The sequence below is a fragment of the Papaver somniferum genome, unplaced genomic scaffold (genome assembly GCF_003573695.1).
Source record: "Papaver somniferum cultivar HN1 unplaced genomic scaffold, ASM357369v1 unplaced-scaffold_21, whole genome shotgun sequence".
NCBI classification, from domain to species: Eukaryota; Viridiplantae; Streptophyta; class Magnoliopsida; order Ranunculales; family Papaveraceae; genus Papaver; species Papaver somniferum.
Genome location: NW_020631041.1, coordinates 16,227,093 through 16,247,761, shown reverse-complemented (window position 1 = coordinate 16,247,761; position 20,669 = coordinate 16,227,093). Strand labels below are relative to the sequence as shown.

General features: G+C 35.5%; 2 protein-coding genes across 2 annotated transcripts; one reads left to right on the top strand and one right to left on the bottom strand.

The window, feature by feature from the left end:
• The first annotated feature begins 9,934 nt into the window (after positions 1-9,934).
• LOC113339879 (guanine nucleotide-binding protein alpha-2 subunit) lies at positions 9,935-14,699 on the top strand. The gene is made up of 14 exons (XM_026585101.1): positions 9,935-10,107; positions 11,184-11,340; positions 11,440-11,512; positions 11,719-11,756; positions 11,860-11,949; positions 12,091-12,168; positions 12,276-12,383; positions 12,474-12,575; positions 12,652-12,707; positions 13,199-13,333; positions 13,458-13,551; positions 13,633-13,692; positions 13,836-13,915; positions 14,050-14,699. The coding sequence occupies exons 2-14, from the start codon at positions 11,254-11,256 to the stop codon at positions 14,225-14,227; spliced, it is 1,179 nt and encodes a 392-aa protein (XP_026440886.1). The 5' UTR covers positions 9,935-10,107; positions 11,184-11,253; the 3' UTR covers positions 14,228-14,699.
• Positions 14,700-14,790: 91 nt separating this feature from the next.
• LOC113339878 (fatty-acid-binding protein 2-like) lies at positions 14,791-18,783 on the bottom strand. Its single transcript, XM_026585100.1, has 11 exons — positions 18,642-18,783; positions 17,258-17,842; positions 16,821-17,046; positions 16,639-16,714; positions 16,383-16,485; positions 16,083-16,151; positions 15,954-15,990; positions 15,805-15,879; positions 15,672-15,723; positions 15,476-15,520; positions 14,791-15,284 (listed from the first exon to the last, which is right to left on the bottom strand). The coding sequence occupies exons 2-11, from the start codon at positions 17,761-17,763 to the stop codon at positions 15,187-15,189; spliced, it is 1,287 nt and encodes a 428-aa protein (XP_026440885.1). The 5' UTR covers positions 17,764-17,842; positions 18,642-18,783; the 3' UTR covers positions 14,791-15,186.
• Between the last annotated feature and the right edge of the window lie 1,886 nt (positions 18,784-20,669).

Sequence of the window (20,669 nt, the reverse complement as noted above, 5' to 3'; positions counted from 1 at the left end):
AGGTATATAGGAACGCGCAATTAGTGATATACCCAGATTAATTGGGTATATCGTAATAAGACAAAATGAGGATTTAAGTATTAATTTAGAATCACCCACTATATATATAATTAAATAATTTCTAATTTACCCCTTACTAGTCATACTTATTAGTTAATAATGTTTAAATAAAGTTAATATATTAGATGGTTAGTATATATCAATTTATATTTTTTTTTTGTTAGAATGTAGAAGGAAAAGTTTTGGAGGGTAGAAGGATTGGGTGAAGATAAGTGATGTTGGTGAAGGAAAAGATGTTACTGAATTTTTAGGTTATAGGTAACAAGGTGTCTATCTTGATAACAACTCACAATTACAACTTTTTTTTAGAACCAACACCTTTAAATCATGATATCTATGAGCATGCATGAAGAGTTTCGTGAAGAACCAACCCAAGAAACTAATAAGCTCAACATACAGCTACTCCTAATACTCAGGTATAGGTATTAATGTGTTGAAATTTGATTTTTTTTTTTTTTTTTGAAGTCGCCATTTTTACAGCTGAAAAAGCTCAGTGCCGACATGGTCATAGTATAAATACAATGCCAGCAGCGTCTTAACCGACATGGTAGTCATATTTTTACAATGCCGATAAACTATATCCCCCAAATTTAATTATCAGTCGGCATTGAACTTATATAAGAAAACTATGCCGCAAAAAAGTTACTTTTTACCTACCACGGAATATTCAACAATGTATACCGTCGACATGGTATTATATTAAACCTTCAATGCCGACAGCTTTGAAAAACTTACAAGGAAAAGGTACTCCAAAACCTCAATGCCAACATTTTTATTTATTTATCGAGCATGTCGGCACCAGTACCGGCATTGTATGCTGGTGAACATTCTATGCCGACACTTGATTCAATTTGGCCATAAATGTAAGTTCATTTCGCTTAGATGTCGGCATTGACAGTAGAAAATCGAGCATGCTGGATAGTTTCTTCCGGCGTGGCTATTGTGTCACACTGTGCCGGAATATGGAACCAACATAGATGTATTTTTTTATTCTATGCCGGTTTTTATGTATAAAAATGTCGACCATGCTGGTAGAAAGAGCCGGCATTGAATTTGAAAAAAAAAATATATCAAATGGAAAAAAAAATATCCTGCAAAGTTTCTTCAAGATTTAATATAAGTGCCGACATAGCTTGTAAACTAACCACAGAGTCGGCATTAATTTTGATAAGTCGGTCATGCCGGATGGGAACACATTTGTACCAGAGTTATCTGTACAAATTCTAGGACATGACGGCATTGAAAATAAATCAATGTCGAAAGACCAGTACCGGCATGGTCTTCATACTAAAATCAATACCGACAACCAAGTCGGCGTAGTATTCAAGCTCAAATCAATGCTGTTTTGGACATGAATAATTTGGTAATTATGGACATCTTCACCGGCATGGAATTCAAACTAAAAAACAATGCCTATAAATAGTATTGGTGTGGTATTCATATGAAATTCAATGCAGTTTTCACTTACCGGCATGATTGTCAACCTATATTCAATGCCAGCAGTCAATTTTAACTGAAAAATTTCAGTTAAGGTTTGAGAATCTAATATAAACCCAGAACTTTAATCGATTAAAACACTTATAAAACAGTTCAGAATCACTTACCTTCTCACATAATTCATTTGTTCGAGAGTTTGATCGTCTGATTCCTCTTTTTGTTCAAGAGGAATTTGAGTTAACATTTCTTCTTGTACTTAATCTATTTTCGATTTTGATTGTGGATTGGGTTTCTTTCGGGGAGGCATGTTTATAGAATCGATTAATCGACGAAGATTTTTTGTTTTTCTTTTTTTTTTTTGAAGCCGCGATTAATCGACGATCATTTTTTTTCTCCAACAATGGAGGCGACAGAGAAGAAAGGAGGGAAAAGAAGAGAAGGATAGGGGGATATGAAATGATTTTGACTTTTTAGATTTAGGTTTTTATTTTGGTGGAAGGGTATCATAGTCTTTTCCTTAGGTTTTTGATTAACTGAAAGGGTAATTTTTTTGTTTTTGATACTCAGGTTTTGTCCAGTTTTTGAGGTTGGTCTAACATTTGTCCATCTTGGTGTATGGTACTTGGAGTTCACGTTGACTTCTGTTGACCAGGCTAAATCTTGACTTCTGTTTATAAATTATTAATAAATATATATATATATATATATATTTAAATTGTGAAATCAGACTACAAGCATACCCTTCAGTTTATTAACATTTACATTACATCAAACTCATCTTCTCTCATTTCTCTAAACACATCACTGCCGCAGCCATCACAGAGCATCATCTTCAGTAACAGCACCTCTCCAACTCTAATGGAAGCAACATCACCAGCTTACTTCGATCACCAGCCATCTTCCTTTCTTTAATTAACAGCATCAGTAAACTCTCCTAGATTCACAACAACTCCAATCTTTTCCATTAATTCAACGACTATTATCAGAGTCTCTCGATCTTCAAACTACACAGCGAAGTTGTTCTTCTCTCTCATTCACGCATCGCTTATTCAAACCCATATTGATTCTCTTTATTTGCTTCTCGACAACAAAATCAATTAAAAACCCTTCATTAATCTCTTCCATTTATCATCGCAATCGACAGCGGCAACAATTCTTCCATCACCTCAATCAAACCCCATCTCCAATTCCTTTTCTTCTCTGCTTCAAATCTTCTCAAATGAGCAACAATCACATACCAGATCCCCTATCTTCTTTCAATTGCGAATTTGGGTAACAATTGATATCAAGGCTTCTCCATCGACTGCACGACATCATCATAAATCCTACCACCGTTAATGGCAACAAATCACCGAGATGCAAAATTTGTTCATTCAACTAATTTTCTTTTTTTTTTGCAAATCATCAATCTCTTCAATAAATCTTGACTACACCATTCTGAAACCAAAATTAGATTGGTGAATTTGAAACAAGAACCAATAACTTCTTCTTGTCTCATAGAAATCGCAAATTGAAACCCTAATAAAATCGTAAATTGAAAACGTAAATCACAAACCCATGTTAAATTGATTCTGTCAAGAAATCTAATTGAAAGTCAAAGAACAATCAAAACCTAATTTAAGTTTTTATTTGAAACCTCAATTCTTCAAAAAAGAAAAAAAAAACCTCTGACCACACTAGCAGTAGCTGAGACAAAACAGAATGATCTGTCGCAGGCCAGCAACTGGTAGATAAGGTGGAAGAGAAAACATGATCAATTTTTTTATATATGATTATTAACCGTTGGATCAAATCCACTTTAGGATATCATTGTAAACTTGGTATTTTGAAATTAATTAAAGCCTAGTTATAAACGGTCAATGGGAGTCATATGCCAAGCTGAATTCCAAATACCAAACACCAAGCTGGATAAATGTTAGATCAAACTCAAAAGTATGACAAAATTTGCTTATGAAAAACAAAATAACCCTTAAATATTTTCTCTCCCCAAAAAGTACCCCTTACGAGAATGAAATAGATAAGAATAATATTTCACGTCCCAATTAACCGTTCGTATTCAAGCACTCATGATTTCCACCTCCCATGATATTATTGTATTACTCCATTAATTTCAATAGAGTTTTTGAAAAAACAAGATCTAGCAAAGAATTTTTTTAAAAAAACCCTAACAGATAACTAAACTTGAAAGCGGTGTGAATAAGATCCTTGCTCAGATATAGGCCTACTAGCAAGAAAGGGAGGCCACTAATCTCTGTACCTAGGATTTGAGGGGTTTGAAGAATATAGAGAAAAGGTTTTTTTTTTATTCTTAATGTAAATTGGTTGAGTTTTTTGAAAATCGGTTTTTTTGTGGAGACAAATATGGATGATATAATTGGTATTTTGATTCATTTTGAGGTCAGATAAATAAAACTCTGATGGAAACTTTGTTTGCTTAGCCTCAGTAAAGAGAAGTCATGGGCTCTTGGCTCCTTCACTGCCGATTGCTTAGGGACTTGGAATGATGTTTTAACCCAACAGTTAATAAACAAATTCGCAAACGTCGAGTTCACACTAAATCGAAAACAATACTCTCTCAATCACATAAAAAATGATACTTTCATTTTATTTTATTTTAATTTATTTTTTTGATTTTAGACCTATTTCTTATATAATAGGTCCTGTATTTGTCTTCGTGTGGTTGTGAAAACAAAGTCCCGATCATGCATTGAAAATAACTTGTAAATTTCATTACAGATTGAGATGGGCAATTAGCAAAGAAAAAGTATGGGTGCACAAAAGAGTGATGCACTAACTTTTCTTGTTTTCTCATCTCATGTTTGACGAATGTTTCCTTAAATCAATTTATTACAAGCCCCACTATGGAAGAAAATATGTATAAAGTAGATTAAAGTTATGCTTATTTTTAAAATTTAACCCGGTTAAATTGGGGCCTAATCCACTTATTTGGGGTCTGCTACTAGATGATAAAAAAGATCATTAGAAATAACTTTCACACCACCCCTTATCCAACAATTATCTAAGTACCTATTTTACTCCTGATTAATTAGCATTAATTAATCGTATTAGGTGTTAATTATGTTTTACATGTGAGATCAACTTATGTTAAAGTGTTCTTCAAAACATCAAAAAACTTAAATTTTTTGATTTTTTTCGTAAACAGTACCCAGAATCGGTTTACGTTCATGCACTTGTAAGCCGATTATGGGTTGGTGTTTCCAAAATTAACAGAGGACTTCCATAATCGGTTGACGTTGGCATATATATAATCCAATTACCAAAATCGGGGTTTTCTGTGGCATATATAAACCGATTGTTGTCGTTCATAAGATTTTTTTCATTCATTTCATTATCGTAGGAATCATGGATGCATTTAGCACATGCATCAAGCCTTTAAACCCCTAGGCGACCCTAGTGGACGTGTTATAGTCTCGTGAGGGTTTACATAGAGATCTACCCACAAAACCTACACAAGAACTTCTGAAACCATCAATCTTCGTCAGAGGAATCCGAGTCCGATTCATCCACCATAAAGTCTGTCTCGTACTCCGGAATTTTGGATACTATAAAGTGATAGCTTGCATCAAATGTGAATGCTTCCTTCTTTTCTTCCAAGTAGCGCACTTTCACGACTTGATGCTACAAAAACACGACACAAACTTGCTTTGTTAGTGGTGTTTAATTGGAAGATCAAACCACATGGATTACGTAAAATAAACCACAAAATACTTACAAATTGTTTAATTGACAAGCTAAAGTGGCTAGCGTTCAAAATCCGATGTTGGATAGCTAAATAAGCAAGTATCGCATTTTCGATGACTTGGTGCCTATCATGGACTTGTTGAACACTTCTTCCATTAGGATTCCCAAAATCTTGCTTATATTTGTTATGAACCTTTGTCCAAAAGGTTTCGACATCTACCCTTACGGAGGACTGATTTTTAATTCGAGTTTCGGCGTACCATGCTTTGGTGATTGCCAAATCTTCGGCAGAGTCAAACGATGCCATTGTGGAGGTATGAAATGAGTAGTTGTGGAGTATATGGAGTTAGAGGGAATAGAACGAGAAATTTTGGGGCAAATGGGGTCCAAGGATGAGGTCTATATATATAGAAAGTCCCTAACAACTGTTTTTTTTTTTAAAGTGAAATAATTTGGAATAATTGGCCTTCTCAAAGGTCTGTAAAATCCGATTGTGTTTTTATGTCACCAGGAATCGGTCTTTCTTGTGACCAACATAAACCGATCAAAGATATGTAAAAAATTTGAATTTTCGCCGAGACTAATCGGTTTATATAGATGCATATGTGATCCGATTGTAGCTTGAAAAACATACAGAAAAAACAGCATTTCTAAGGCATGAAGAATCAGATGATACTTACCCCACACATAAATTGATTCCTTTATGGACCCTAGACAATCGGTTTATGTTGACATATCGAGTAGCCAAATTGTTGGAATGTGTTCAGGAGACATAATTATTGAGCATGTATAAACTTGTTTGATACACATAATTATGATTAAAACTTTATGTGCATTAAGTTCAACACCATGATCATCCAAAATATAAACCTTAACCATCTGAATTCTAAAGTTTTAAAAACCAAAAACTTAAACAACCAAGTCTTAATAAACTTAAACTAAAATCAGAGAGCACCAACATCAGGAGCAGCAACACCAGGAGCATTTGCAGCAGCAGCTTCTGCTTCAGCAATGGCTTGAACTTCATCCATTTCTTCAAACATTTCTTCCAAATGCCTGTGGCAATTCCTCTCAGCTTAAATCAAAACCCTCTTTCTCCCCGCGAACCTGATGACCTCATGGAGCTCTTCCGGTGCAAGATTGTCAATCAGTGCGAGTGCTTTCTCTAGACGGGTCTCACGCCCATATGCAAACTTGTAAAGGCTTCTTTCTGGGACAAGTTGTGGTCCCCTGTGAATATCCTCATGGGTGAGATCTCGAGCGTAAAATGCTAGGTGGATGAAGTCCATATCTACAAAAAAATAAAATAATAATAATAATCAAGTTAACAATCCATACATAATTAAACATATGTAATCCGATTCTCAACAACAAAACACACAGGAATGTCAAACATAAACAATCGGTTTATGTGATACATATATAAACATCGATTGTGGAATGGAATCTGAAGAGACAATCTTAATCGGTAAATTAACAAGCAAATAAAACTCGATTATGGGATCGCATAGTTAAAGAAAAGAACCATTGTACCCAGAATCGGATCATGCTAATGCACTTACATACCGATTCTTGTGATGTATTTTCATATTTCATTTCTATACCTAGAATCGGTGGATGTTAATCATCATATAAACCGATTACTCTGCATGCTCTTCATGGCCGAAGAACAAAACCCAGAATCGGTTTATTCGATATGTCAGCATAAACTCATTCTGGGTAAGATCAGAGATTTTGTTTTTCAAAAATTTAAACATGTAAATCATTGAAGAAATGATAAAACTACAACGGGTTGATGGAGATTTACCTTTTTCTTGGTTGGATCGGAGATTATTGGAGAAGAGAATCAAAAAAAAAAATTGATTAGAGTTTTGAGAATTTGGAAAGATTAGGATGAAAATAGAAAGTTTTTTAGGTTTAGGTTTTTTTTATGTTTTTGAATTTGCTGAAAATGGAAAGATTAGTATTTATATGAGATAGTTTTGGGAATTAATTTGGGGGTGAATTAGTATTTTTGAGAAGTTTGGTAGCCCATAACCATTTGGTGGAGTGGAAAGGTAAATTTGATAGGCCCCAAATAAGTGGTCTAGTCCCCAATTTAACCAGGAAATTTAATAGTCTTAAACATGGATAACCGGTCGTGATATTAAATTTCTCCATCTACCAACTTTATTTTCCACAATTATTTCTCAACGATTATTTTTCAAAGAGGTAAATGGTGGTGTTCTCATTTTCGATATGATTTTTTAAGAGAAACATACAACCAAATAAAAATAGTTAGAATTTATTGTCGTTTGGATTTTATAAGAAAATTACCACCAAAATTGTGAGACAATGTGAAAATAATCATGTTAACAAATCCTCCCTCGTGTAATCGATAGAAGTTTAGAACTATGATGGGAGAAGGTCGAACTCGCGATCACTCTCAACCTATGTATGGACGCTCTAAAAATGGTTGCGCGTCCGCATCCTTTTCATGACTAACGCTCGGATGCGCGCATCTTTGCGCCAGACATGTCGGTCACATTATATGCATATTCACACACTCTTTCAATATATGTATTAATACTGCTTAATTTTTTGGAATATGTATCGTTTTATAGGTTTATATACCTATTTGTTCACAATTTTATTATCTATCAATAATTTTTAATGTTGTTGAAGAATTATATTCGAAGGAGGATCTATTCATACTTCTGTTTTCACACTATCTCACACTTTGGTTATTTTCTTTTGCTAATAAATCCTAAAAGGTAGCGAATTTGAAGCTAATATTTTGGCGACTTGTTTCTCATATATGGATCTACGTTCCTACCAAAAATGAGCAACACCAACATCTATTACTTTGAAAATTAGTCGTTGAAAATTAACGGATTTTCTACTATTAAAATTGAGATCTATAGTTTGCGAGGTTTGATATTTCAGAATGTACTCATTTTTAATAGCTATGTAGAATTTTACAAAAATAATATATCCTCTAAAATATTAGCTTCCAATTTGCTATTGTTTAGGATTTTTTAAGAAAAAAATACACCCATAGTGTGAGATAATGTGAAAAGCTGAAAATAGAAGTGTGAATGGATCCTCCTCTTACGCTTAGTCCTATGGTGCGCTAATCTAGGAGCTAGATTAGCAGTCCACATAAAATAAGGCAACCTCCTAAGTCATACGGGAGTGCTAATCTAGCATGCTAGTCGCAGTATCAAGCAGCGCCCAATGATGTTTGATTCAGCGCAACCAATCTCAGCGTTATATCAAAAAATAAATTCATCTGCGCCGAACCATTCCGCGAAAAGGTGATTTTTGTAGCGCTGAACCATTCAGTGCAACTATCTCGCTGCTAGTTCAAGTGCAAGCAAACTAGGAGAGACAATACTTTTTTTTATTTTTTGGGACTGTAACACTTTTTGGCAAATCTAGCGCCTCAATGTAGCCCATAGAACTTAGCCCTAAGTATTAACTATCTAAACACAGGAAACCCATTTTGAGGCATACTAGATTTTTTTGAGGCATACTAGATAATGCCAAAATAGGGTCACTAAATAAAAAACAACATCACCCCCCATCCACCATTTTTGATAATGGCATAACTACCCTTATATAATTAGTGTAAATGATTATGATTAGAATTGATTAATAATGAATTTTAAGGATTGATTAAACATTAAATTATTAATGGTGAATTAGTAGAAAAATCAAATTTATGTGAGAGAGTTGGGATTTTTGAGAGGAAGAAGAAGAAGAAGTGAAGAAAAAAAGCTTGGGTTTTGACTTTTGAGATTTTAGTGATTAGAAGTGACCAAAATGTGTGATTCAAATCAGAGGTAAACTTCTATCGAGGTTTAATTTCCTTTTATAAGTTGAATCTACCAAAAAATTGAATTTTTAAAACCCAGATCTGCTGACCAGATGAACAGTTCGGCTGATAACTTTTGAGCCGAACCTCAGTTTTTTTTTGAAATTATACCTAGGTTCGGCTCAAAAGTTATCAGCCGAACTTCACTCAGAAACTGAATCATCCACTAGGTTCGGCTTGAAAAATTGAGGTTCGGTTGGAAAATTGAGGTCCGGCTGGAAAATTGAGGTTCGGCTGAAAATATTGTAAAGTCGCATTAGCCGAACATAGTGTTTCTCTAAATCATACACTAAGTTCGGCTCAAAATTGATACTGCAAGATCAGCCGAACTGATCTTCTGAAAACCCTAATTTCATCTTTGAAATCATATTCTACCGATCAAACAAAATAAAATCAATCAAAAACAAGATGGGTTTGTTACGCATACATTCTAAAATACATCTAAGAGCAATTGAGATTTGGATTTCGCATTCCAACATCGCTCACTTCGATTCGTGTTTCCTTTGTTTGATTAATTTCTTTATTGAATTGGAGTCCTAGATGTTTAAGTTTAAAGTTTATTTTGATTTTAATTTTAGGTTTTTGAGGATAAAGAAACTATGACAAATTGAAATTATTTAGGAATATATAGGTAATTACACTACCTTTAGACACCCCTTATAAATCCATCTTAGATAATATAATGAATGAGTATGCCTAAAAAAAAAAGTGAGTATGCCTCGTTTCAAACACAGAGGCTATAGGAATCCACTGGGCTACGTAGCTGTACGGTTAAGATAAGTTGCCAGTGGTAACATCAACTTTCTGTATTAGTCTTCGCTTTTTCTTTGTAGACTACACTAAGAAGAAGCCTATTTTAACTTATCTTTTGACTCATCACAGTAAGTAAAAAAAAAAAGAAAAAAGTGTTCTTTCAGAGCTTTCGGCGCACTTTCCTTCACTCTCTCTCACTACAAATTTGATTGATTTTTAGTTCTGGATTGATTCTCTCTTTTCACTAATGGTGGTCTAGATTTCCAAGCTTTAGCTGAGGCTAATTTCATTTTCTTCAGGTAATATTACATCTCTTAAAACTCTATTTTTTTTTTTTGTGGGTGTAAGATTTGAATGATATAGATCGAGGTATTTGGAATCTGGGTTTGGTTTTTAGATTGGTATTAACACTGGGTTGTGATTAATTTGATTGATTAGTTATTGATTTTATGAAAAGTTGAGATTTTTAGAATCAGAGTCTCTTTGTTATTTAGGGATTTGGGGATTTGAAGAAATGAAATGGTTCTGTGTGAATTTGAGGTCAGGGTAATGAGAGATTTGTGTAACGGGAATAAAGGGTTTGTTAATTTTTTGTGTATTCTGCATAAAAATATTGTTATTGTTGGGGATTTTTGTCTGTGAATAGCTTTGGTACCAATAGATTGAGGTGTACAACAATGCAACGCGCAGTTAATTGACAAATCAATAGATAGCTCGGGTTATGCGAAACTTATTTACGGATGGATAGATAGGAAATGATTAGTTTTACTTTCGTCGATTATATCTGATGTGGCAGCTTGCTTTAAAATTATCACTAAGAGAGGATAATAGATTGAGCAGTAGGATAGTGCAGAGTGCGTTGTTTATAAACTACTTGATTATGTGGGTTATGCAGACAACTGATAACCAGCAGCTTGTCTAGTGTGCACCAACTTATGAGCGACACTGACACTGATGGATTTACCAGAGAGATTAATGGGGGATATTGGGAGCGAGGGAAGAGGGATATAACATGGTGCTGTAGGAAACAAACTTTTTTAGGCTAATACATCAGGCTTCCGAGTGGCATGTTTAACCAATATGTATATTTTTTTTATAGTTTTTGTTATGATAACATTTGAAGAGAATAATATGTCCCCCATGTCCCTGTTTCACAAATGTTTTGATATGGCCGAGTTTGGCATCATGCCCGACACCCATACCATACTTGTGTTTGTGCAGCCTAGTCGACTACTCATGCATCTTTATTTGGTCTCTTTAACACTTTACATGAATATGATGCTGTCCCGGTATCCTACATTTGGTGCAACCCAATTTTAGCTTTTTTGGAAGACTAATTCTGATTTTAACTTAATTGATCTGGTCGTTGTTGAAGGTGTATTGTCGAATATTCGGAAATCATCTGGGGACTGGGTACTTGAGCTATCTTCACTAGTATAACTCCTATGCTATCAACTGTAATACAAGGGATGGGTTCAATCTGCAGCAGACACGGCCAATACAATGAAGCCGATACCGAAGAAAATGCACAGGTGTCAGTCCTGCACTAAAGATATAATGGTTATCTATATGTGTGACTCTTTATCTTTTTCTTTTACATGTATCTTATTTTCTTGAGGCTGGGTATACAGGCTGCAGAGATTGAGCGGCGTATAGCTCAAGAAACCAAGGCTGAGAAGCATATTCAGAAACTACTACTTCTTGGTAAGTTTAATGTACATTTGTATTGCTTAATGGATGATGTTCACAGTAAATTAGTTCGATAGAAGCATATAACTGGTGGTTGACTTGATATCTGTTTGGCGTCCACTTGAATTGCTTCTGTTGCTACAATCATCTCCCTCCTATGTCTGGTTTTGAACATGGCGTCAATCTATTTAATAACTTTGTGGTCTTGATTTGTTGATAAGGGGCTGGAGAGTCGGGGAAGTCTACAATTTTTAAGCAGGTAGAAAACTTAAAAACTTTTCTTATAATTAAAAATCAAACACACATAATTTTCATCCGTTCCTGTGATATATGTTGAAATCCTTGTTCATCGTAATGTGCAGATTAAACTTTTGTTCCAAACTGGCTTTGATGATGCGGAACTGAAGAGCTATACCTCAGTTATCTTTGCCAATGTGTATCAGACAATCAAAGTATGCATTACCAAAAAGGGTGTGTTTGTTGTTTCCTGTTCGCAAAAAAATATGATGTCTTAGTGGAAACAGCTTCAGAGGACATACTATAACCCTTTGCGATTGCTTAATGGCTAATTGGAATTTATTTTCTCTCGACAGATATTGTATGATGCTTCAAAGGAACTTGCTCAGAATGAATCAGATAGTGCAAAATATGTCTTGTCTCCCGAAAATGAGGTCTGCATTTAGAAAAAAATATTCTCCGTCTTCTGCATCCCTTTTTAATACTGTTCAAGAAGACTTCGGAGGCTTTGTTATAGAATGTGTCCATTACTGTGTATCAGGATATCGGCGAAAAATTATCAGAAATTGGAAGCCGGCTAGATCATCCACGTTTAACTAAAGAGCTTGCTAATGAGATAGAAACTTTGTGGAAGGATTCTGCAATTCAGGTATCGTATTCTAAGTTCCTTCTTGCTATTGATACCAAACTTCTCTAGGTGCAGCCTTTTAGTAATATTTTTACCATCAAACCCTTGCAGGAAACTTATACTCGTGGAAATGAACTGCAAGTCCCAGATTGTGCCAACTATTTCATGGATAACTTGCAAAGATTATCTGATGTGAATTATGTCCCAACGAAGGTATGATCTATTTGCAACTTCTCTTCTTCTTGCTTATAATTCTGGTCTTTGAACTCTGCGTCTGTTTGATTTTCAGGAAGATGTTCTTTATGCAAGAGTTCGCACGACTGGTGTTGTAGAAATACAGTTCAGGTGCTGTTTATGCATCTCATGTACTAATTTTTTAGAACAATGAGACATCCATCACCAATGTTATAGTTCTCCACGTATGCCCTGGGTACAAGAAAATCACTTTTAGTTTAGTATGAGCTAACATGCCATGTCAACTAGCAAATTTTCCATGGTGCAATTCTTGAGTATGATGAGCATATTCTCATTTCTCAGTCTTCAACCCTCTTTATTTCTCTCAACAACCATTATTACTCACCAGTTTTGATCTATAAGTTACTAGCTAGTACGTTTGCTGCTCTAGGTTGCGTACTTTAGTGCATCAATTTAGTATGCGGAGATAAAACTCTTACCTCTGTACTGCCAAAAGGAGTATGAGTTTAAGCAGCATGAGCTTAGTAGTTTCTTTGCATTGATAAAATGCTAAACTAGTCATCTCTAACAAAACCTGTTCATTGTCTATTTCAACCTAGCATGTTTTAAGAGTTACTAAATCGTAAATAGCTTTTACGCAGCCCTGTCGGAGAGAACAAAAAAAGCGGTGAAGTATATAGACTCTTTGACGTTGGTGGCCAAAGAAATGAGAGAAGAAAGTGGATCCATCTGTTTGAAGGTGTCACTGCTGTAATTTTTTGTGCTGCAATTAGCGAGTAAGCAAATTTTGGACTTATTTGGCTTACTTGAGTGCAAGTGATGTGAAAAATTGAATGTTCATTTTGTCAGCTATAATTCTGTCTTATCATTGGGGGAAAACTTAATGTGTTGTTCCTCCAGGTATGATCAGACTCTCTTTGAGGATGATAACAGGAATCGAATGATGGAGACAAAGGAGTTATTTGACTGGGTTCTCAAACAGCCATGCTTTGAGGTTTAACTCTTAATCACTCTGCACAGAAAGTCGTTTTCATTTTTATTATGCAAATGACCGCAACTTTTTTTTTTGTTCCAGAAAACATCCATCATGTTGTTCCTCAACAAGTTTGACATATTCGAAAAGAAGGTCCTAAATGTGAGAGCTTCTATCTAAGTCCTAGACATTTGTAAATTTGTTATTATCATTGTTTATGCTGCGTCAATGTAGGAGTAGAACTAGTGCAAAATCAGACTCAATTGTTATTTGTGTTGATTCTTCGTTTTATATCTCTTGCTTAGGTACCGTTAAATGCATGTGACTGGTTCAAAGATTATCAGCCTGTGTCAACGGGGAAACAAGAGATCGAGCATGCATATGAGTAAGTTTGTGTTCTTAAACAGCTGACACTCGTACAATTCCAAAAGATCTCCGAATGGAATGAGAACTATCCCTTAAAAACATAATTTATTTCATTCATGCTGATGATTTTCTTGGTGTTCAACTTCATTCCAGGTTTGTGAAGAAGAAATTTGAAGAACTGTATTTCCAAAGCACGGGTCCTAACCCTGTGGACCGGGTGTTCAAAATTTACAGAACAACAGCTTTAGACCAAAAGCTTGTAAAGAAAACATTCAAGTTGGTAGATGAAACCTTACGAAGGAGAAACCTTCTTGAGGCAGGTCTATTGTGAAAGTGGAACTGGTGATGGAAAATGGTAAAGTCGTTTTTTGGAGAAGTGGAAACATATCGAGACGAGCTTTTCGCTACAAATTTTTGCCATCAAAGCTCAATTTGAAGGTCTCAAACTCAAGCTCTCCAAATTCACGAGTGTTTATATTTATTCATAAACACCAACTTTCTGTGACAACCAAGGACTATTCCCACTTTTTTTTCTTCCCTTTTTTGGTTTAGGATATTTATTAGCAGGGGGATATATGGTATAGATGGCCAATTTATATGTATTCTTTAAACAAAAAGGAACTTTCATGTTGTATTGTTGTAGTCTATTATGTATAGAGACTTGTTAATGTAATCTTCGGTTCGAAGCTCTGAACTTGCATTGTATTGTTGTGTTGGGAAAGAAACAACTTTGTACAATTAGCATCACAGAGGAGTTCTGGGTGCAGTTTGACTTGGAAATGGTTGATGTCTTCTTAATTTAAGGCCATGCTCTTGTTTACTGCACCTTAAGTCCTTAACCACTCATTGACAGATGCATTTGAAAGGGTCTTGAAAAAAATCGATTTGCCGATATGAACAAACAATTAAGAACCTTTATTTTGAACTCTGAATCATAGATGTCTCAAATTACAGACAACTCTCTCTTTTCTTCTGCACTTCATGGAATATAATAATAAATGCGCCGTATATTCATCAAATCTAGCTAACTGTATACATCCTGCAAAACCAGCAGTAGTTGAAGCTACAGATTGAGCAGTAGGATGACATGACTGCTAAACTCTTCACTTGTCGAAATAGTGTTTCAGAACTGTATTTATCGCTGGATCAAGCTCTTTTATTCTCTCGACGATCATTAAATTCAGCAATAGGCATCTGCATGTAGCTCTTGTGATTACTGCTATCTAATGGATTCCAGTTAATAAAATATGGAACCTTAGATTGGGAAATGAACAACCAGTAATTTCTTTATTAGCATCTCTTGATGATACTGGCAACGTTTTTGGCTATTTCTTCTTTCGCGTAAGATGGGACAGATGCATCACCGATGTACATGTCAAAGAATGCCCCTGCAATTGAACAATGTCTTAGAATTTCATCTTCTTAAAAACAACACAAAATGAATTTTGAAGCAGTCGCGCAAGAGTCAGATGAGTTTTGCACCCCTGCCTAGGAAATTCAAACCAGAGTGCAAAAAGAGGATTGCAAGACAACATGATAGTAGTGAGGAACAAACACAACAAAGAAAGAATGTTCTTACTACATAAATCCTTGCTATGAACTGCACCAATTTGCTTGCCACCAACTACACAAAAAAATCATTAACTTGCTTTTAGTTATATGCAAGTAATATAAGTGTATCCTATAGTAATGAGACCTCTTTGCTGAATGTAAAAACCCAATAGGACCGGTTTCTAGGACCTTCTGATTACAGTAAATAAAAAAGTACTACTTACTTTCTGTAATCAGTTTCCCCTCGGCTGTTTGTCGGAAATCAACTATCGTACCCTGCGAAAATCATAGACATGTTAGAATAACAGTAAAGTACTTGTGAAGAGACGAAATGACGGGAATAAAATGGCTCATTACCACAGGAAATGAGATATCTTGAGTAAAATATGATCCGAACGCTGTGACGCAGTGATAATCAGTGTTGGGGTTCATCTGATGAGCAAATGGAAGAGTCAGCACAAAAATATTACGAGTTGTTTTTGAGAAACATTTGAAACAACAATCACCTTCAATAAGCGCGTTCTGAGGGATCTCTCGAAAATACTGGTACAAAGAATAGTAGAAAAACAACTTCATTATTTTTGGAAGAAACGATGGCTATTGGCAAAAGAATCTCGAAAAAAAATACAACTCACTCTCGCACGGTATTAACTTTCAATCCATTGCAATTAACCACAAGCCTAACGGTCATATTAATATCCTCCCTGAAACACCATCAGCAAAAGAATTTCGTAAAGGAAATATCCCAGACAATTACTAAAATTAAAATCTAATATAAACAGTTTAGACATGTCGAAGAAGAAGTTTGTGAAGCAGCTAATACGCTGCCCCTAAACAGAAGAAAGAAGCTCAAAGAAGTAATGAAAACCTGAAATGCGATACTGAACTATGTCATGTGTGTGTCAGATATAAAGGAAAATTGCTTGGACGTATACCTGAGAAGATCCTCAAAAAATTCTGGCTGATTGTTAAGCTCGCTGGGAGACACAGAAGCGTACTTAGGACCCAGTTTCTCACAAACTGAATCAGGGTGAACATCTACAAGTGAATCAAGAGAATGGGAAGTATTGGATCAGTTGAAGCAATCTACCATCAGATACGATTTATTTTTAGAATATGAGAACAGGCTGAACAATAAGCCAATTACAAATTTATCTTAAGGAAGTAGCAGAACTTAATCAAAATACTCACATAAACCGAATGCATAAACGTCCAAGGATTTAATTCTCAAAATTTTCATACTTCTACAACCAGTTCCAACAAGTAACTGAAACAGGAGAACTTGCTCAGTATCTCAAACAGAAAGTCTATCAGAGAAAACATATGGAATTTATAAGATTTAAAATAGAAAAGAAGAAGTGTGGAATACTAACCTCAGAAGTCAGACTAAATTTATTCCGTTCCGCTAGAAAGTTATCCAAAACTGCAGGGAATTTTATGCCAGTTTTGGGCTCAAAGGCATGATCTGTCCAGTTTATCTCTGAAAAAGAAACATCAGCCAATCTTCGGCGCTCACAGAGGCAGGGTGCTTGAACCATGCCTCCCTTAGTTTGCACATTGGTATTGCTGAGTGGGCCGGCTAAAGCCTCTTTACTTCTTCTATTTGTATATTAAGTAAAAAGTTAATAATTTCCACAGGATATCTAGTTAAAGACAATAAATTTGAACTCTCAAGCGTTCACATGCATGTTGAAGTATTGCATCAAATTTTATGGGATATCTAGTTATCCAAAGTTAACTCCTAATATCAAGGGAAAAAAATACAGAATGATGGATTACATAGAAAGATTAAGAGTAACAAGAGACTTACAAGTTGTCAAATGGTGGTATCAAAGCGGAAGCTAGTGACAGCACTGGAAACAATGGAAGCTGTTGAACATCATTTTGTAGGCATCTTATTGTGGACGCCAAAAAATTACTTATAATCGTGAACGGATCAGATTCTGGTCTAGATTCAGAACCAAATTTGAACGCCGTTAGCTTACGTGGAAATATCTGCTTTTGTAAACAAGATTGATGATTTCTGTGTTTCGAGCAATGCTGATCGCCCGAGAGATTATGACGTAGTTTGGACTTTGCCCCACTTGCAAACGGAAAAATTAAAGCTCCAGTAAACTTAAAAATGCAGTCAAGAACTTCTCGAATGACTGAAGTTCCAGTGGAAGACATGCATTTGGAATGATAGAGAGAACTGTCAACCAATGAAGTTATCTGGCACAACAAATGATCTCCACAACTATGACGCAAAAGATAATCTGTAGGGGACTTGTATGTAGATCTTCCATCGTGATCCATAAAAACAAACCTATTCCGCATTTTATTTATCCTCGACTAACTGAACCTTACAAAAATTACAACCCTCCGAATATGACAGAGTTCACAATGACCAAAATACCTGCATACATGTGGGGAATTTAAAGAAATCATCAATCACAGCAACAGGTGGAATAGAAGCACAACAAATGCAGTATGAATCATACTATAACAAGACAACCCTCTGTCTCTAACATAGTAATATCAAAAAGAGCTAACGTATTAATGAAAAAACTCAAACCCTGACACTAAAAGAAATTCAACTCCAACCGCCATAGGCAAGTCGCAAGCTACACACGAGTTGATTGCGGTCTAGCATGGATGGGAACATGGCACCCACCCACACACCCTAAAATCTCAAGATGTTGCACACCCTTAGGGGTGAACGGCATGCCATGATCTGCAAGCAACTAGCATGTAAGTGGATACCGTGCATTTTCCATTTAACTCGAGGTTTTACTATCGCCTAGATGCTAGACCAAATCAAGCTCCACACAGCACACAACATCATCAACAACCCATTCAAAAATACACATAAACACAAAACTTGCAATTGCTCAAACCAATGCAACATCATCCTCAATATCAGCATGGCTAATCAAAACCCACAATTCCAAAAATTCCAAACACATAATTATAGACACAAACACATAATGCGCAGACAAAAACCCCAAACAAAACCCCAACAAAAAAATTAGGCCTTTTGATTTCTTGAAATTCCTCAAGAGAAAAAATCAATAAACCCCCACAACTCAATACAAGAATTTCATATATGGGATGCTAATCAAAACACATATCTTGCATTATACAAACTCAAAATCCATCATAAAGGTACCATTTTTAATGTGAAAAAATTAGGGGAAAAATGGTGAGATCATTACCTGGAAAGAGATTGCAGCGAGAGAAGGAAAGAGAGATCCTGAGAGACAGATTCAGGGTTTTGTATTGGAAATCAAAGAAGAAGAAGAAAGTTTAAAGAATCCACGCAAAGAAGGAAGGAAGGAAAGTGATGGATGGATTTTGTTTTCACTCCACGGTAGGAATTGGAACTTTCTTGTTGCCTTTCTGGGGGGTGTTAGGCGGGGTGAAGTTTACCAAAATGCCCTCAACTTTGTAAGAAATGGCATTGCTCTTGTATGGAATCTCGAATATGTCACCAAGTGATGCTACACGCACCAAGAGAAATCATGAGCTTTTTTAGTAAAATTCTTTTGAAGACGCAGTGTTGATTTGGTTATGAAAACCATGTATCCAATTATCCAGAATAACCGGAAAAAAAAAATAATTAGAGATTTAAAGAAAAAACTTCCAAAGCTCAGGTTTAGGATTCAGATTTCATCCTTTGACGGTAGGATTCGTCAGGATGGATCAGCCATATTTTAGTTTTAATATTTTTTTTGGTTGTATGTTGTTTGGAATTTGATTACATGGGGATGGGTCAATTTGACATGGTAAAAGTCAACCATTGACCAAACCGTCCACGTTATGGGGTCTAAATAATGGAGTATAATGTGACTCATTTCCAACATAACATGAGATGTTTGTTTTTGTTTCTTTCTTTTTGGAAGGTACTTGAGATGTTTTATGTACTTAGGGTTCGTTTGCAGGGAAGAAAACAAATTCTTTTCATGGAACTCGATCTCATTTGATTGGAGTGTAGGGTGATCCTATCCTCTAACTTTGTAGGGATTGCAAAATAACAAGAAAAGAAGGGCCTATAAGCAGCTCTTAGCTTTCTGTAGTAGAATGAGGCCGAGAGCTCTGAACTCTTGATGCATTAATTAATGGATATAAATAAGGTGGGAAAATTTTGAAAGCATCACTAGGCTCAACAGAGTCGTGGTGGTAGACTAATCGGCAGGAATAACAATGAAGGTGGACTGAAAATGCTTATATCAATTGACCGAAGCTGTCATCATCTCAATGTTTTTCAAAGTAACACATAGTAGAAGGAAATGAAATGCACTCTAATCAAGAAGGTGCGAATTTATCAACAGGAGCACCTCTTAGCTCGGAAATGTCGACTTCCCCAGATGTGTCTTTTTATACATGGAAACATTAATAACAACAAGAATGTTAACAAAGAAACACAACAGGAAGAAGAACAATAAACACTGTGCACGTACAGCCAAATGATTCAAGTATGACCATGCATCTCATTCCACTCAACAATTTTAGGTGGAAATTATTCCATCCACCACGCTGACATAGAAAACAAGTACTGAGAATCAATAACAATAACAACAAGCAAGCAATTTCCATTAACAGCAGGAGCTAATTCTCGGGCTCCCCTCTGCCAATTCTGAAGCGTCGCCGTTGATAAATATTGTTGCTGAAAGTATATTATCTAGCAAACAATCAAGTTTTATTAGTAATTCAATGACCCACTAAATATGACATAGTATTTCATGAGCACTTGAAAAGAACATTATACGAGAATAGAACTAGCAAAGACAAGGGCAATCAAAAGGACGAAGTGGCCAAATCTAGAACCGCGACTTTGAGTACTTGTTGCAATAGCTGCTAACTCTGGTATGACTGATGTTTGTAAAATATAAACTCTTTAAAGGTTTTATGCACATATGAGAGATAGCTATTTAGATTGGAATTTGGTCAAATTAAGAACTGAAGGTATTTAAAAATCGGTACTCTCTGTTCACAGCTCCTGCTGAGGTGTTACGCTGACTTGGATGCTCCTAGTATTATTATATTTATGTTTCCCCTGTCTTCATTCTTTTTCTCTTTTGTTTTTCTTTCAAACCACAACAATCCTCTTTTCAGTCACTGCAAACTTTCAGTTTCAAGAATGTAATCTTCATAGCAGATCCAGGTTTGAGCAACATTGAAGAAGACCCCAGACCCACATCAACAGCCATGATATCATCACAGATTGGTAAAAAAAATTCTTT

Bases quoted from the DNA above. Each gene is read 5' to 3' on its own strand.
- LOC113339879 (XM_026585101.1), top strand. From the start codon at position 11,254: ATGCTATCAACTGTAATACAAGGGATGGGTTCAATCTGCAGCAGACAC. The intron at 11,513-11,718 runs GTAAGTTTAATG...TTTGTTGATAAG, and splicing joins TCAGAAACTACTACTTCTTG to GGGCTGGAGAGTCGGGGAAG. The intron at 11,950-12,090 runs GTATGCATTACC...TTCTCTCGACAG, and splicing joins ATGTGTATCAGACAATCAAA to ATATTGTATGATGCTTCAAA.
- LOC113339878 (XM_026585100.1), bottom strand. From the start codon at position 17,763: ATGCGGAATAGGTTTGTTTTTATGGATCACGATGGAAGATCTACATAC. The intron at 15,880-15,953 runs GTGATTGTTGTT...TTTGCTCATCAG, and splicing joins TCAGAACGCGCTTATTGAAG to ATGAACCCCAACACTGATTA. The intron at 15,521-15,671 runs GTAAGTAGTACT...TTTTTTGTGTAG, and splicing joins GGGGAAACTGATTACAGAAA to TTGGTGGCAAGCAAATTGGT.